We start from the raw sequence: 17,536 nt of genomic DNA on the forward strand, positions 1-17,536 counted from the left end.
GAAGTCAATAAAACTTTTTGAAGAGTTCTACATCCAGTACTCGAGTCTGCAAGGAGTTCGAAACTTATAATCCTATTTCTATTTCACAGTAAACTTATTAATATACTAAGTTAAATTTAAATTAAATGCACGAACAACTCGGTGGTTTTCTTACAAACGTTTCCTAGAAATTCAATCAAACAAGCTTTCAACAATACAGGTTATGGTACCTGTTAAATACAATACCTTATTTCAACAATCCTACTTCAATGGATTTTGATGTTGGTCTTAAAATAAGAGCAAAAATTGAGTATAATATAAAACACGCATTTTTAGGCCGTAAAACAATTTTCTGAAAGTAATTATGATGTTAAATTCGATACAACGTTTCTATGCAACAGTTTTCGACAACTAGAGTGAGTTTAAAGATGATTTTAGGAATTAAGAGATCACCTTCTTATATATCTATTTTATATTGAATATCAGATACAAAAACCGCTTTTTTAATGATACAGGCCACCTGATGGTGAGAAATAGTTACCGAAAACCGGAACACAAAAATACACAGTATTGCTGATTGGCGTAGAATATCTGATAAGTGTTTGGTATCTACCAGACGGTCTTGTACAAAGTACTACCTACAAGTGATTATGTTTTTTTATGGCATAGGTTGACCGACGAGCGTATGGGCCACCTGATGTTAAGTGGTCACCACCGCCTATTAGACGATGGCGCTGTAAGAAATATTAACCATTCCTTAGATCTCCAAAGCGCCACCAACCTTGGAAACTAAGATGTTCTGTCCCTTGTTCCTGTAGTTAGACTGGCTCACTCACCCTTCAAACCGGAACACAACAATACTGAGTATTGTTGGTTGGCGGTAAAATATCAATTCTGTGATATACTAAATTAATTAATATGTGCACATAGTAATCGGAATACAAAAATATATGATATTGCTACTTGGTTGTGGAATATATTACATTACATCAACAGCCTGTAAATTTCCCACTGCTGAGCTAAGGCCTCCTCTCCCTTTGAGGAGAAGCTTTGGAGCATATTCCACCACGCTGCTCCAGTGCGGGTTGGAGGAATACATATGGCAGAATTTCATTGAAATTAGACACATGCAGGTTTCGTCACGATGTTTTCCTTCACCGCCGAGCACAAGATGAATTATAAACACAATGTTGAATATATGATGGGTGGAAATGTACTCTTATCGATGACAATATAAAATGGCACCTGGAAAGAATATATATATATTTAAATTACTTATATAATACTCGTGTCACGTACACCCTCGTTTACGCATCTTAGGAATTTAATTCCTGTCTTTTGTAAGAAAACGATGTCTATTCCTCACGCTCGCTTTCCGATTTCATTACGAATTTCTTTTGAAAAATAATTGAAAGAAAAACCTCGTGTACAATAATACCAAAAGGTAGTCATATTTTTATTTGATATTGTTTTAAGATTGGATTAAATTCAAGGAAGGATAAATATAAAATAAATAATATTAATAAAAAAAAAAAACAATCGAAGCACGTGTGAATCTTGGCTGTAGACCATTGAGTTAACTTGGCCGTAACTAATCTCGTGCATCGTGAGGTAGCCTGCATATGTTGAACGAATTCCACCATATTTGTACCTTGTAGGGTACCATTAAGAAAGCAATTAAAATAATATAAGTTATATTGTGTTTTAATACACGTTATACAATTATAATTTAAATAATAACCATCGATTCAACCTGAAAGATACTCTAGGTACTAGAACGAGAGCTGTTACAGGTGAGAACTGTTTTTTACATAGAAGCCAAGAGGTAATCTATATAAAATTCGGCGACGATCCCTGAGGCGATATAAATACTAATAGACAGTTACTATGACGTTATAATTTTAATAAATTTCTTTGTAGCACAGATGATTCTTGCAATTTAATTTATCGTCATTTGTGTAAACTTTTCGTCCAGTTATTAAATTTTCTTCTAAGGCGAGCTATCCTGAGCGACGAATATATGATTATGTGAAAATATTCACGCGGCTCCCGCGGTCGACCATTCAAATTATAGATGTTTTAATCGTACAAAGTTACAACGCTCTTCACCGCTCGCAGTTTCTAAGTTATCCCCTGCATAAAAAGACGACCCTAGTCTATGCAGTCGAAACCACACGATTTTGTCTTGTTAAATAAATACATAACAAATGTAATTTAATATATTTCAAACCCAATAAACGTATGTATATTCTACCGGCCGGTCCATGAGAATGAACACCTGTACTCGTGTAGCTGATAAAATATTTATGTTCGTAACTCTGCCTATTAATTTGTTCAACGTGATAGGTTTGTTAGTACTGTACAAGGAATATTGTTTAATTTAAGCTTATAATGTTCTTACATATTATTTATCAACGAAATATTGATGGAAGTTATGATGTCGGTACAGCAGAACAAGCAGCCGACTACTGACTTACTTTACTTTATACTTTATCGTACACCACAAAGAGAAAGACTAAATACAAAATATGGATATACCATAAATAAAAGTAGCATACGATTTTGGCGACCTTATCGCTATACAGCGATCTCCTATAGGTAACCAACGGTGTATTTAACGGCGTATTTGTCTAAGGGTAGGGTATTTGACTTGAAATAGGTGGTGCTGTAATCACCTATCAATAAAACTAATAAATAAATACTGACCGTGGCTTGTAAGACATTCTATATCTATATAATAGGTATATCACCTCATGGAAAATGGTCTCCACCCCCATTGATATTAGCACTGAAAGAAATATTAACCATTCCTTACATCTACAATCCGAGACCTTTTGCAAGACCGTCTGTCTTTTTTTTTATGGCATTAGTTGGCGGACGAGCATATGGGCCACCTGATGGTAAGTGGTCACCACCGCCCGTAGACAAAGGCGCTGTAAGAAATATTAACCATTCCTTACATCACCTATGCGCCACCAACCTTGGGAACTATGATGTTATGTCCCTTGTGCCTGTGATTACACTGGCTCACTCACCTTTCTAACCGGAACACAACAATACAGAGTACTGTTATTTAAGCACTACAAGAAAGTAAATTATCTGACTTACTTCCCTTATCATTTGTGTCTATTACTTTAATCCAAGATAAATACTCATTGTATTATATATAGTAAATATATATAACGACATGAAATTCAAGCTTATCATGGCAGTAGTCTTAAATGGTGTAAACGGGTTAAACTCTGAAGCGTTCTACTTAAGCGTTGTACTAAAACCTTCGAATCGCGCTGCATCTTCCGGTATAAGTTCTATAAATTATTGTTGAATCATTTTTTCTGTTCTTCAAAAGAAAAGACGTGTCCACGTTTATTATTGATTTTCCATGACGAAATGCTGGTTCGTGCGAAATCAAATTTAAATAAACTTTATTCGAGTAGAATCTTACAAGCACTTGAATTTTAACTTCGTTTATTTCTAAGATAATTTTTATTTTTTCTTTGATTAGGGATCTAAGTCTGATTGGTCAATATGGCTTTTATGTCTCAATGAAATATGTAATAAAAATTTTACTTACTATCAATAATAGTGTTTATTCATGTCCCAGTATTAATATTCTTATAAAATTCTATATTTTAGTAAAATAATTATAATGAACATAATGTATGTTTTACAACTAGACAGTGTACTTAAAGTACTGCAGTGCAAACCTTTAGACCCATTTGTAATCAATATAATTTTATTATACAAACACAATGAAAAAGAATAACATGAAAAGGTATACATACTCATAGAATGTCTTAAATCTTAAAAGTGATCTCTATCGAGACCGCTTCTAGATTTATTAAAATTATTCATCTTTTTCTTATGATATCGGTAGGCGGACGAGCAAATGGGCCACTTGATGGTAAGTGGTCACCACCGCCCATAGACAATGGCGTTGTAAGAAATATTAACCATTCCTTACATCACCAATGCGACACCAACCTTGGAAACTAAGATGTTACGTCCCTTGTGCCTGTAGTTACTCTGGCTCACTCACCCTTCAAACCGGAACACAATAATACTGAATACTGTTGTTTGGCTGTAGAATATCTGATCAGTGGGTGGTACCTACCCAGACGGGCTTGTACAAAGCCCTACCACCAAGTAAATTCATTTGTAATCTTTATAATATATACGATGTTATGTCTGTATTATTTTTGTTTTTACTAAGTTAATCCCTTTCCGATTAATCAAAAGCGGTCCGAATCTTATCAATAACAGTCGTACCACTCAAAGCTAACCCACCATCTATAATAATACTAGTACCGGTAATATTTTTAGCCTGTTCGCTTGCTAAGAAGACAATAGCCTCAGCGATATCTCGTCCATTTATAAGTTTCCCAAGCGGAACCATTCTCGTAGCGTCTTCCCAAGGTTTCTTGTCTTCACATTTATGCATCTTTGGTGTAACGTTGGTCTCCGTGAATCCAGGCTTAACGCAGTTAACTCTGATACCTTTGTTGGCTAATTCTAATGCAGATGTTTTTGTTAAATATTCAATGCCGGCTTTTGCTATGTTGTAGGTGACATGTCCAGAAAATATTGTATCAACAAAAACACTTCCTATGTTAACGATATTTCCTCTAGATCTCATTAAGTGGCGGGCGAATATTGTTGTCATTAAATACACGGAACGTAAATTTAAATTGATGTTCTCATCAAATGCTTTTAGATCTGGTTTCTGAATACAATCGGGTACCATTCCACCGGCGGCGTTAACAACGACATCAACTTTACCAAAATGATTAACTGTTTCTCTTTCAACTCTCTTCGCGCCTTCTTCTTTGGTGACATCAGCTGTTATTAATAAAGGAGTTTTAACATGCGGTTTTACCAGTTCGTCTGATAGTTCTTTAATTTCGGCTGGATTGCTACTAACTAAAATGAGTTGTGCTCCATAACTTGATAAAAGTGTTGCAGTTGCTGCCGCTAATGCAGAATTTGCACCGGTTATAATAACCACTTTATTAGAAAAATCCATGACGACCTTTGTGTATGGTGTAGAAATATTGATTAAAGTCTTAAGTAGCCTATAAGAATCTTATAGATTAATACCAATTTAAAATGTTTTTCTTATCACAAACGTATTCTTTAATAGCTTATTGTTGGACTGGACTATATTAAACACTATGAACATCATAAATTATTATAAAAAAAAAAACATTTTGTATTTTTCATATTTGGGTCTTGTAATATTTTTCAAAAAGGAATCGTTAAACGTAAAACTTTAACGAAATTCGGTTACATGTATATCCAATTATCCACTAGCCCACTCTTGAGCAGCGTGACTGAATAAGCGCCAAACCTTTTGCATTATAAGGGGAAGATTTGACAAGTGCGACATTCATCACAAATTCCACAACCGTCAAACAGCAATACTTGGTATGGTGGTGTTCCGATTTGAAGACACCAGGGATATCAATTTAAAATTTCTATCAGCATCAATTTCTATGAGTGGTAGTGACCACTTGTCACTGGGTGGCCTAGTTCCTCGCCCTACCAATATTCAAAATAAAAATATATTGAATTAGTAATAATCTTGAATTATTTTAAGATGAAATGATAATCGCCTCCGTGCGAAGTCAGGGACGAATAACTACATAAAATGCAAAACAAATTACAAATGTTCCAGAATAAGGCGAAATAGAAAACAATGGATTTTAATCAAGGAAAACTTATTAAGATTTTCACGTTCGTGATTACTTCTCGATATTATTAAATGAGAATGTATGTTTGGCGTAATATTTTCATTGAATTAAGTCGTAAAATTAAATGTGTTGTAATTTACTGTTTTTAGGTATGAAAAATGTTTATTCCAAAAGAATGTTACAAACATTCACTTAAAGGAACTTACCGGTTAGCTTATAAATAATAGTTTAACATATATATTAAGCGTATAAAGAAATCCCAATATACATAGTACAGTTTCATTTATAAGATGGTAGCAACAATAACATATATTTTTAAAGTGGGTAGTTTTATTTTACATTGAAGCACTAGCATAACAAACTAAGTACCAACGTAATGAGAGAAAACGAAAGGATGCGTTTTTATAACGTTTTAATTTTGTATGATTTACACTTTGACTTTGCATTAATGAAATAATGAAGAAACCTATGGAACTTATATAGTATCTGGTAGATTCATCTTTCTTGACAATCAATAATTGTAAAACTTAATTTCTTTTATTTGGCCAGGCCACAGATTATATCGCCAATGTCACGTTATGCTTCCATTCAATTCAATTCAATTCTTAGTTTAATGGCTTTTAGTTGTGCCGACAGGGCATAGATTATTTCGCCAATGTCATGATATGCTTCCATATTGAATATTTAAAGATTTTTGACTTTGACATTAACATGACATTTGCATGTTTCTATTGATGTTGTTCATTGGTAAAAAAACCTTCTCCTCAAAGGGAGAGGAGGCCTTAGCCCAGCAGTGGGAAATTCACAGGCTGTTGATGTGTGTTAACAAAGCTTAGCATTTGTTATGTACACAGACGCATACGCATCCAGACGTATACATCCAAATCATTATATCATCACGATTGTCAATAGTTATTTTTTTAATTGAAAATGTCAAAAAATATCCTCGAAATAAGTAGTTAGTTAAGTAATCTGTTAAAAGGGAAATACTAACTAAATCAAGTTGTGCCCAATCGCCGACCTATTTCCTGTTTTTGCCAACATACTTGTGTTCGTGAATGGCCGATGTTGCCGAAACGAGTCATGAGGACATTTACAAGAGGGTTAGCCGAAACAGCAAAATAATTTCCACTTTTTTTTTATTTGTAAAAATCTTTAGATTTCATTGTTTTAATCAATTTATTTCCCTTATCTGTTTTCGTAATCAGTCAATTTTGCGAGCACTAAATAGCGTGTTTACTTCTAGCAAATGAATTACGACCATCCATTCAATTGAAAGCCTTATTTTTACGATGTTAAGAGTCAAAATCAATTGTTGAAATTATATTTCGTTTAACTTTCATACTAACGTACACAAACGTCTAAAACGCAAACAAACCATTGGAATTTTGTTTGCTCGTCCTCTAAACCAAGTTTATAACTTAACTAGAGAAGCGGACTCCGAGAAGCAGCATCGTTTTTTGTTCGAACAATAATCAAGGAATACTTAATATTGTTGTGTTCCGGTTTGAAGAGGAAGTAAACCATGAGGATCCTATATGTACAAGGAACGTAATAACTCAGTTTCCAAGTTCGATGACGCATTGGTTATGTAAATGATTAGGATTTTATACGTCGCCGATGTGTACTGGAAGTGGTGACTTCCCATCGTGTGGTTCAATCGTCCGTCGGCCTACTGATTCCACAGATACCTTCTTTGTATTAAGTAACGTTAAATATGGAATCCAGTTTGATGTGTCCGACATGCCATACCATTAAACACAATCTAATATTGTATTAAAAGTGTAGGTGCATATCAAAAAACGTTTTAGACAGCAAAGATATGTTTTCTAATCTTGACTTAATTTTTACTAATCATACAAATATTTTGTCGATATACAGGAAACATTCAATCAGTGTAATTGTATTTTATGAACGTAACTATTTTGAAAATGAGTAAGCTTCATTCCGAACCAGTGGCAGCTTTACATATAATAAAATTGGAGTGTCTGTTTGTAATATTAAAATAACCGCTTTTTATAAATGTAAGCATACATAGTACATATACCGAAATAACATTTTTTTTTCAATTTTTGTCTGTCTGTTTCTTCCGGCTAAAATCTGGAACAGCTGGACCGATTCTGATATGACTTACACTGGCAGATAGCTGATATAATAAGGAGTAACTTAAGCAACGACAATAACTTTTCTGTTGAATTCAAACGCGCATATAAAATGACGATTCAGAAATGCCTCGTATGAATAAAATATTTTTTGGTTTCAGGCGAAGTCAAACGAAATTGTGTTCTTACACGCATGTCAGATGTCATGTCAAGCGTGTTCAGCTCGGTAAGGGTGACAGTATAAAATATTTGAAGTAACAAAGCACGTGTTGTGTTATCCATCTCAATTAACATAACATAACATAATCAGCCTGTAAATTTCCCACTGCTGCCGTTGAGGAGAAGGTATGGAGCATATTCCACCACGCTGCTCCAATGCGAGTTGGTGGAATACACATGTGGCAGAATTTCGTTGAAATTAGACACATGCAGATTTCCTCACGATGTTTTCCTTCACCGCCGAGCACGAGATGAATTATAAACAAATTAAGCACATGTAAATTCAGTGTTGCCTGCCTGGGTTTGAACCCGAAATCATCGGTTAAGATGCACGCGTTCTAACCACTGGGCCATATCGGCCATCTCAATTATCATTTCTTTATTCATATTAATTTAAAGTTCTTAATTATTTTGTTGATTTTATATAACATACTGTGTTATGGAAGAGTGGGTTCATCAGACACGAATATGTGTTGCTTACTAGAGAGTTTCAATTGTATATCTGCTGGGTATACTGTGTTAAAGGAGAAACATTTTGGTTTTTTTCTGTAGGTCTGGCAACTAGCATGCAAATTTAAAGTAGATCGGTTTCAACAAACATACAAATAAACTCGCTTTTGCTTCAGATAAGTAAGATATAAATTATCGTCATTTTTTTATATTGCTACTTCTGAACAAAGATCTCCGCTCCTGATCAGGAGTTCCGAAGTTATCGCACAACACTGCAGGTGTTCCAATTCAACTGATTTAATGATAAATTACAATTACTAATTAATATTGTAATATATGTGCCACAGGTAAATTATGGGGGTAGTGTGTAAGGAAGACATGATTGTTAAAAGTATTTGCAGATTTTGTGATTTATCAATTACTCTCTACAAAGCGAGCGAAGAGATAATTATTCTGTTCTATTTTACGCCCAGCGATGCGAGCGATTTTATGTACGATGATCCATATTAATTCCTGTTTACACACATCATTTAATTCTAACCTGCATTCATTTTAATACCCCTGCACGAAATTATTATTTGGAACACACTTTATGAAAGCATCCAATTTTTCGTTCTATCTTCAAAAACGATTTTCATGTTATTTTTTCATTATGAAGTTTTTGAACTTTGTTATTTTTTCGTTAAGAAGTCCTGTTACGAACTTGTCAACTCGGATCTCATTTAATAGCTGAAAGGGATCATAATTTGGTTAATACCAATCCATTTGCGATTTGTTAATCTTGAAAGAATATTTATATATATATATACCTAATATGTTAAGCGTATACGAAATCAAAGAACAGTAATTTTTTTATATGTTGAAGTATTATCGGGTAATCAAATTCGGGTTTCCGGTGCTTCATAAAGCAACGGAACAGAAACACAAGTTTTAGAGGTTTCTAAATTGATGTCGTTAATAAACTTATTTTTTAGCGCTTACACTGCAAACGCTGGTTGAACCCTACGAGTTAGATCAAAATAATGTACTACAGTATTATACCCCTTAAAAAAGTCTACAAAAAAATCCGCAGTGGTATCTCTATCTCTTAAGGATAACCCAGAATAACCATTTTTTATACTTTACTTTTTAAGAGAAATAATGGCTTATTTTCGAAGCGATTATTAGCGCTACAGCATGAATCCTGATCCAATTACGTACATTGTGCATTTAATATAGATCAATATGGCCCTTCACAGCGTGTAATTTAAATGAATATTTTCGAAGATATTATAGTTTTAACATGCAGGGACATAGCGGTTTGCATAGTCTAATGACATAAAACCTATGAACGTTGTAAGACATTCTGAAGTATATTTAGTATCAGTATTGCACCCGTGCGTAGCCGGGGCGGATCGTTAGTTATATATAGTAACGAATATCTGGACAGCGCGATTCAGGAAAGTGACATTTTCAATCAGCGCCATCTATCGTCATCGGGTTCTAACATACGAAATTATACTATTACAAATATAAAATGAAATGATCTTTTTAAAAATATTTTAATGGCGACCAACAGACATTTTTTTATTCTATGACAGGCAATCGCTATATTCGGACAGCTAAGCGGTTAGACAAGTGCCGCCAATCGTCGTCCTTATATATCCGGTCGTAGTGTTGCCATTTGTGACTATAATTTTCTTCTAACAATACAATAATTTGTAATATTAAAGGAATTACAATAATGATTATTATTAATACAAAGAAATATAGCGCAACGATTTGGCCACCAATTAGCTCTACTTCGAGGGCGAAATCTTAATACTGGTATGAATTTAAGTGTACGTCTTATTTAGATGAAGTTATCTAAAAACAAATAGGCTATTATTTTAAAAGGAGTCCGGACGGGCGTTCACGTAATACCGTACAAAACCTTGAGTTTATGTCTGGGTAAGGACGCTTACCTCATCATATATTCATACGAGAAACAGCGGCTCGGAACACCTGGAATATTTTTACGCCTCTTATAAACAACAGAAATATATCGTTTGATAGTACATATTTCGAAATGAATAGAATTTATTTCTCAACGCATGGGGCTTTAGCCGAGCAGGGGAAAATTTACAGCTTTTTATTTTACTCGTACGATATTGGTTATATACTCGTTTGTATGTTTGTGTATGCATATCTATATGTGTGTGTACATCATAAATTATAACAACATACAACCCTCCAACATACAATACCTCTACCTTTGAGAAGAAGGTTTGGAGCATATTCCACTATGCTGCTCCAATGCGGGTTGTAATACACATGTGGCAGAATTTAGTTGAAATTAGGCACATATAGGTTTCATCACGACGTTTTGCTTCACCGCCGAGCACGAGATGAATTATAGACACAAAAAAAGCACATGAAAATTCAGTAGTGCTTGCCTGGGTTTGAACCCGCATTGAAATCATCGGCTCAGATGCACGCGTTCTAACCACTGGGCCGTCTCGTAAATTATACGCAATATTCAAATTTATACAGATTAGAATTAGAGTAGTGTGTAAAATAGAATTAATATGGATCATACAAAAACTGTTAAGTACAGTAGTTAGTTTATTTATATTTGTTTAGTTTTCATCTAGTACTATATATTTAGAAGAAAAGTCTTTACTGTAAGAACAGTTGGAGAGGTGGATTTAGGTCGATTTAAATTTATAAATATTACTAATGATAACGTCTTCATCAGCTTGAGGAAACATTATCAAGATGAGCACGATTATTTTCCCAACGAAATAGACAATGTAAAATTTCGGTTGAACGAACTACCGATTGTTGTTTCATAAGAATATTTACTCTACTATATTACAAGTGCTATCGAAATTCTCTTTATCGTTTAATGTTTTGGCCGAACAGTATAATTATTTCTGTATTTATTTATTTACAATTGATACTTTTGGCTTTTCTATGTTTGTTAAGAGAACTGTCTACTTAAAGCACTTTGACATTAAATACGTTTAACTCGTGTATGTTTGAAGTCAATTTTTTATTTATTATTGAATATAATCTGTGGCCTCTTGGCACAAACAAAGCCAAAACCAAAATAAATTGAATACGGTGTTGAAATGTCAGAAAATGATATAATTTATAACGCGACAAAATGATGTCTTCCTGACCGATTTCGGCTACGGCAGACAATCTCAAGGGCTACCGGCCAACTGCGTAGGACAAATTATGATGAACAAGTGTACGCAAACAGAAGTGCATCCATATAATCTGATGGGATGGAAAATCCGATACGGTCGGAATGAGTTCAGGGGCAGGACCAACGGCTTTACGTGCCTTCCGATGCATGGAAATGTTTACACTACCATCTTCCACTTCGTGTACTATAATAGGACCGTTTTAAATTCTCTCTCGACTGGCTGCTGAGGCTGAAATTACAGACGAGTATCTATCACTTGTCTATTAAACATATTTTTAATCTGTTAACATGAACATTGACAGATAGTCGTAATGGCGGGAAATATTGATTCTTGAATATATTTTTTTTTTGAGCGCCGTATCGAGTAAAACGTTATTTAAAATTCTTATCAAATTATATAAGAAAACCTAAACCCATACATGAAGCAATAACTTTGAACCCCTTTTTTACCAAAAATACGCGGACGGAGGTGTATGAAATTTGGTATTATTAAAGTTTATGTGGAGAAGTTTATCTAAATAATATTTAATATGAAACCTTCATTGTTTTATGGCTATATTTGTGCCAAAAAGGCACAGATTATTTCGTCAATGTCACGTGCGATGGAGAAGAAACGATAGAGTTTGATCGGTACGGTCGAGATTACAGGCTTAATTTAATTTTGAAGGAATAATAGTAGTAGACGTAAACCCATAACCTAAAACAACCCAATAATAATAATTAGATAAAATATAATTGCTATTAAAACACATAAGAACAATCACAAAACTATTTACAGCTCAATCTTATTAATATATAATCGTTCAATATATTTACATAGAAATTTACAAAATGGATTACAAACACTCAACATTAACATTAACAAACATTCAACATTAATAGGACGAGGAACTTTAGGAAGGAGAACGTCGTATACGGGATGGAGGAGTTTGTGACATGAAAACAGTATATGGGATACATGAAACATTCATAGTTTACGTTCATACTGTGAATGACAACACGCGTCATGCGAAAGTACCAGACTGTGGTACTTTCGTCGTTTTCAGGATTTCAGACGAAACTTTTTCAACCTTGGAGAATATTCCAGATATTTTTTGTCCTGGATAGGTAATTATTTATTCAATTGATGAAAATCAATGACAGTTTTTTACATTGTTGATTTTTTATTTTGTGACATGGTGTCATTCGTCTTATATTTTAATAACAATGAGTTTTATTATGGTCGAATATCGACCAATGAGCGACCACAACTTAATATTATATTATGAATATTTTTTGTCAAGATTACATGCCATTTCTGATATATTATATATTCTATGCGTATTCTCATCTTAAGTAAAGGTCTGTAACACGTTTTTTTCAAATCTCAAATTACCTTTCCTCCTATTCCAGATATAAGCAGTACCGTAGCTTTAGTCACGTCTGTCTTTGAAACTTGTGTGTGAACGCGTGCCTCGAATGACAAACTGGACATATAGGGATATTGTGTGGTACAAAAGATACGAGCTTAGACGTTTATTTGAAAATTTTGAGTGTTTTTTATATTCCAATATTAATACCTCGTCTGGCCACAAAACGTTTAAAGGCTTGTAAGAAACCTTCCGCAGTTAAGTCACTTACAACTTCTAAGTGTATGGCTCTAGTGGCCATACAGATAAATAAGGTGATATATCCTTTGTAGGATTTGTGACCTCGACCTTTGGTTGTTCTCAGTTGGATTGGTCCCGTGTAATCAACACCACTGTGTTTAAATGCGCTTGTAGGGGTTGTATTATTAATATTCCAATAATTGTGCTTGATAATATAATATATGTGATGTACGAATTAATGGCAAACGTTAACTTAAGATATTTTAATCTAAGTATCAACTTATTCAATGATACTTAATATTAGTTTTTATATATATATATTTATATATATATTATATATATTATATTAGTTTTTATAAGTTTGGCAAATTGGCAAATGTACCACTACATAGTAAGTGGTCACCGCAGCCCATAGACAATTGCGCTGTAAAAAATATTGCCCGTTCCGTACATCACCAATAAAAAAGTTATATTGTTGCAATGCAATGTAAATATCTATGATGAAATTCCCCTTTTCAATTATTTTTTTAGCTCCGATAGTGCTCGAACTATTTTATCTGTGCATTTGTTTTTTTTTTTCATTAATTAATTAATATTTAATTACTTAACTACAATATGTAAGTATTTATATTAGGTCCTTACATACGAAATTAGCGTTTTGACGTACTCACCATTATGATCTGAAATAAGTTCTTTGGTTAAGAATTCCAAATTTAGCTGGTATATTTGAGTTTTGAAAACAGTAATTCATTTGTTTTTTCCTCATTATTTTTTTCTTTAGCGTCGCTTATTACCGTACAATGGAAAACATGAAATGTCGGTATATTTACGAGTACGAGTTCTACCGTGGCACCAGTGCTGCAGGAACAGCTCGAAGGATTAATGATGTGTACGGCGCTGGTGTCGCAAAAGAAATCACGGTACGTTTTTGTTTTCAAAGTTTTCGTTCTGGAAATTTCGAAAGGACATAATATTTCTACCAAAGAAAAAAATATTTATAATTTTATCTTGCTTTTAACTTGTACCATGCTAAGAGTGATCTGTGCTTAAAGAAAGACACAATGCCACTGACGAGTTTCTACTTCTGAAAGAAATTGAATCAAAGCCGAACAATTTGTCAAACTCGTTGTTCGTGACGTAAAAACTTGTCGGTTCGAATCCGATGTCATACTAGTAACTATGTGGGTTATTGTAACTTAGAAATATATGTTTTTTGTTTATTTACTTTTACTATAAATGTGTATTATATGAAAAAAAAAAATTTTTTTTTCCTGGGTTACATATGCAAATATATATATTGCAAAATTTAAAATCGTTTGACAATAATTACAAGACGCTTAAAATTGTCTTCCTATACTTTTTATATATTCGTAGATGGATCTACTTGATAGAAAGTGGTCACCACCGTCTTTAGACATTGGCGCTGTAAGAAAAATTAACCAATCCGAACCTCGCCAATGCGTCCCTAACCTTGGAAACGAAGGTGATATGTCCCTTACGTCTGTAGTTACACTCACTCACCCTTTAAATCGGAACACGACAATTCTTAGTATTGCTGTTTGGCGATACCTACCCAAAAACGACCTGGTATAAAATATGTATTCTATGTAAGTAAAACTGGCAATCTAGCCGATCTTGATATCCAGTTAAGATATCAAAGAAGAGATATAAGAGAAGAAATGAATTCAAAGTCGAGGTAATAAAAGTTTAAACTATTGTCTAATTGGGCTATAGTCGTCCCCACCCCTAACACAAGCTATTGGAAAAGTAAATAGGAATATTAATAATTCCTTATAATGGCTCACTGCTACAATTATTAAAAAAAAAAAAAAGACAAGGCTGCCGCTTCTTAATATGCATATTAATAAGGTCTTCGTTACGATAGCCCCGATCGAAACCCATCTATATTTTTAGTCGACAACATAATATATCCGCAAAATTCGTATAATCGAGATATTTCGATATTAAATCCATAAAATTCAATGTCATGACAGTTCAACGGGCGGCCATGTTTGACGTTTACGGGTGCGTTCAGAAAGTGTGCTCGAAATAATAATTTCGTGCAGGGTTACCGTGGATCGTGGAAACCACGTTGAATTATAGTTCAACGTTTCGTCGAATGGTATTTGTTTAGTTTTAATTTATTTTAACCGAGCAAAGCCGGATTTTTATCTAGTTTATTAATAATGTAATGCATTGTCGCATAAACATTAATTAATTTTCTAGAAATTGCTTTTAGGATAGAGGTATACACTTGTAACTTCTGTTACCCTGTTAGTAATTCCTTTATCGGACATTGACAACGCTTTTATAACAGGCCAGGCGCGGGTTATCCCATTGGAAAACACTGTTACCTTGATCTTCGCCACATAGTATAAAACAAAGAAGCTTCCCGCTGTATGTCTGCCCCTAAAACTACGCATTGGATTTTTAATATATAGAGTGATTCAAGAGGAATGTTTATATGTATAAAACATGCTTAATATAGTTAGAGAAACTCTGATAGATTTCTAATGTGATGTCGTAAATAGTGCTCTTACATTGCAAACGCTAGCTGAGCCGTACGAGATAGATCAAAACAATGTAATACACAGTACTGTACACCTTAAAAAGGTATGTAGACCTGTCTGACGTCTGAGTCTGACGTAGACTGTAGTTGTTGTGATCCACAATAACCATTAATAATCCTTTACTTCTTACGTGAAATAATGGCTATTTATCAAGCAATTTTAAGCAATACAGCATTAATCCTTATCCAATTAAGTACCTTAAATACATTGTACATTTAGTATACATACATCAATTTGGCCCTTTATAGCATTTAACTTAAATGAATATTTTCGATTATATTACGGATTTAAAATACAGGGACTGGAAGGTTAGTATAGTCTAATGACAAAGCTGTGAACAATGTATATAAAGACATTCTGTATATTTAAAATTGCACCCGTGCGAAGCCGGACCATGTCGCTAGTTTGCTTATTTTAACTGTCCCAACTTTTAACTTAAGGTAAAACGCTCATTTTCATGTTTCTAAATTAAAAATGAGTGACTTCCACATAAACTTTGCTCTCCAATTTTATCTCCTTTGGGGATTAATTTTCGGAAGTGTTTTACCGACCTGATTCCATAAACGCAAGCGATAATACCGATTTTAAACCTAAAATAAAGGCGAACTTCGACTCAAAACTTTTTCACAGTTAATTATTATATAACAAACACATTATAACAAAACTTAGTGGAGTGAGTTTTTTACCCTTTTGGGTGATTAATTTTTAGAAACGCTTTGCAGATCAGAAGCATAATAAAATTGCCATATAAACCTTGTTGATGTTGTTTTGAAAAATCCCCTAGTGAGGAAGTCCTGTGCAATATTTCATACCATCTTCTGAGAAGGTTCATCGTTTGTCAGTCAGTCATTTTAAAATTTTACTATGCAGATCAAAAAAACGTTAAAAATTTTCAATACATCAAATTTACTACAATTATTTAAAACGGAATATTTACCATGTTTTTTATTTCTATTTGGTGGAGCTCGATATTTCGACATTATCTACGAATGTCTTGTTCTTGTGAACAAATACGTTTTAAATACTTGTAGTAATAAAAATAACCATGTTAATTTAAAATCTTACATTAAATTTAGTTAAAAATAAAGTCCGTCAAAAAAGCTTTTGTGTTATAAAAGTAATTATAATATGAACTTGACAACTTAATAGATAAAAGCCTTGGAAAAGAAAGGACCTCCAGACTCCATGCCGCTTCGAATACAAATAAAAAATATTATTGTAAACAGACATCGATAAAAAAAAAATCCGCTGAGTACTTCTCAGGCCTGGGGTCTTTCAACCAATAAGAAATCGTACTGCTATCTTAATCAAAGCTGTTGAATTTGAATACATTACACAACGTCTTATAACTATTGTACTGAAAAATTTACATGAAGATTTTAGCCGAATGTTGAGTGCGTAAATATTTATTTCAATAACCGTAACCGATTCTCTTCTTTATTGTAAAGAGTGTAAATTAAAACTCAATAGTTTGATTAATGTAGCTTTAAATTAAATATATATTCCTCGATTCAATTAGGTTAAATACATAAATTTTAATAATTCTTGTTATTTAATTGATATATAAGTAACGGACGTTATTTCCTTAAGGAAACAAATGAGTTATCAAGACGTTCTTCAAAAGGAAAACTTTTCATAAATAATTACACAGAATTGATAAACTTATAACATTGCCAAAATAAATATAAATGCCGTTTCGAAGCTCATTTATTACATTTTGTTGTATCGCGCACAGCTTAATATCACCTTGTTGAAAACTCCCTAA

General features: G+C 33.4%; 1 protein-coding gene across 1 annotated transcript; it reads right to left on the reverse strand.

The window, feature by feature from the left end:
- Window positions 1-3,861: 3,861 nt before the first annotated feature.
- On the reverse strand, window positions 3,862-5,034 carry LOC113396903 (3-oxoacyl-[acyl-carrier-protein] reductase FabG-like). Its single transcript, XM_026634982.2, has one exon. The coding sequence runs from the start codon at window positions 5,000-5,002 to the stop codon at window positions 4,208-4,210; it is 795 nt and encodes a 264-aa protein (XP_026490767.2). The 5' UTR covers window positions 5,003-5,034; the 3' UTR covers window positions 3,862-4,207.
- Window positions 5,035-17,536: the final 12,502 nt, after the last annotated feature.

Source organism: Vanessa tameamea, chromosome 21 (assembly GCF_037043105.1).
Source record: "Vanessa tameamea isolate UH-Manoa-2023 chromosome 21, ilVanTame1 primary haplotype, whole genome shotgun sequence".
NCBI classification, from domain to species: Eukaryota; Metazoa; Arthropoda; class Insecta; order Lepidoptera; family Nymphalidae; genus Vanessa; species Vanessa tameamea.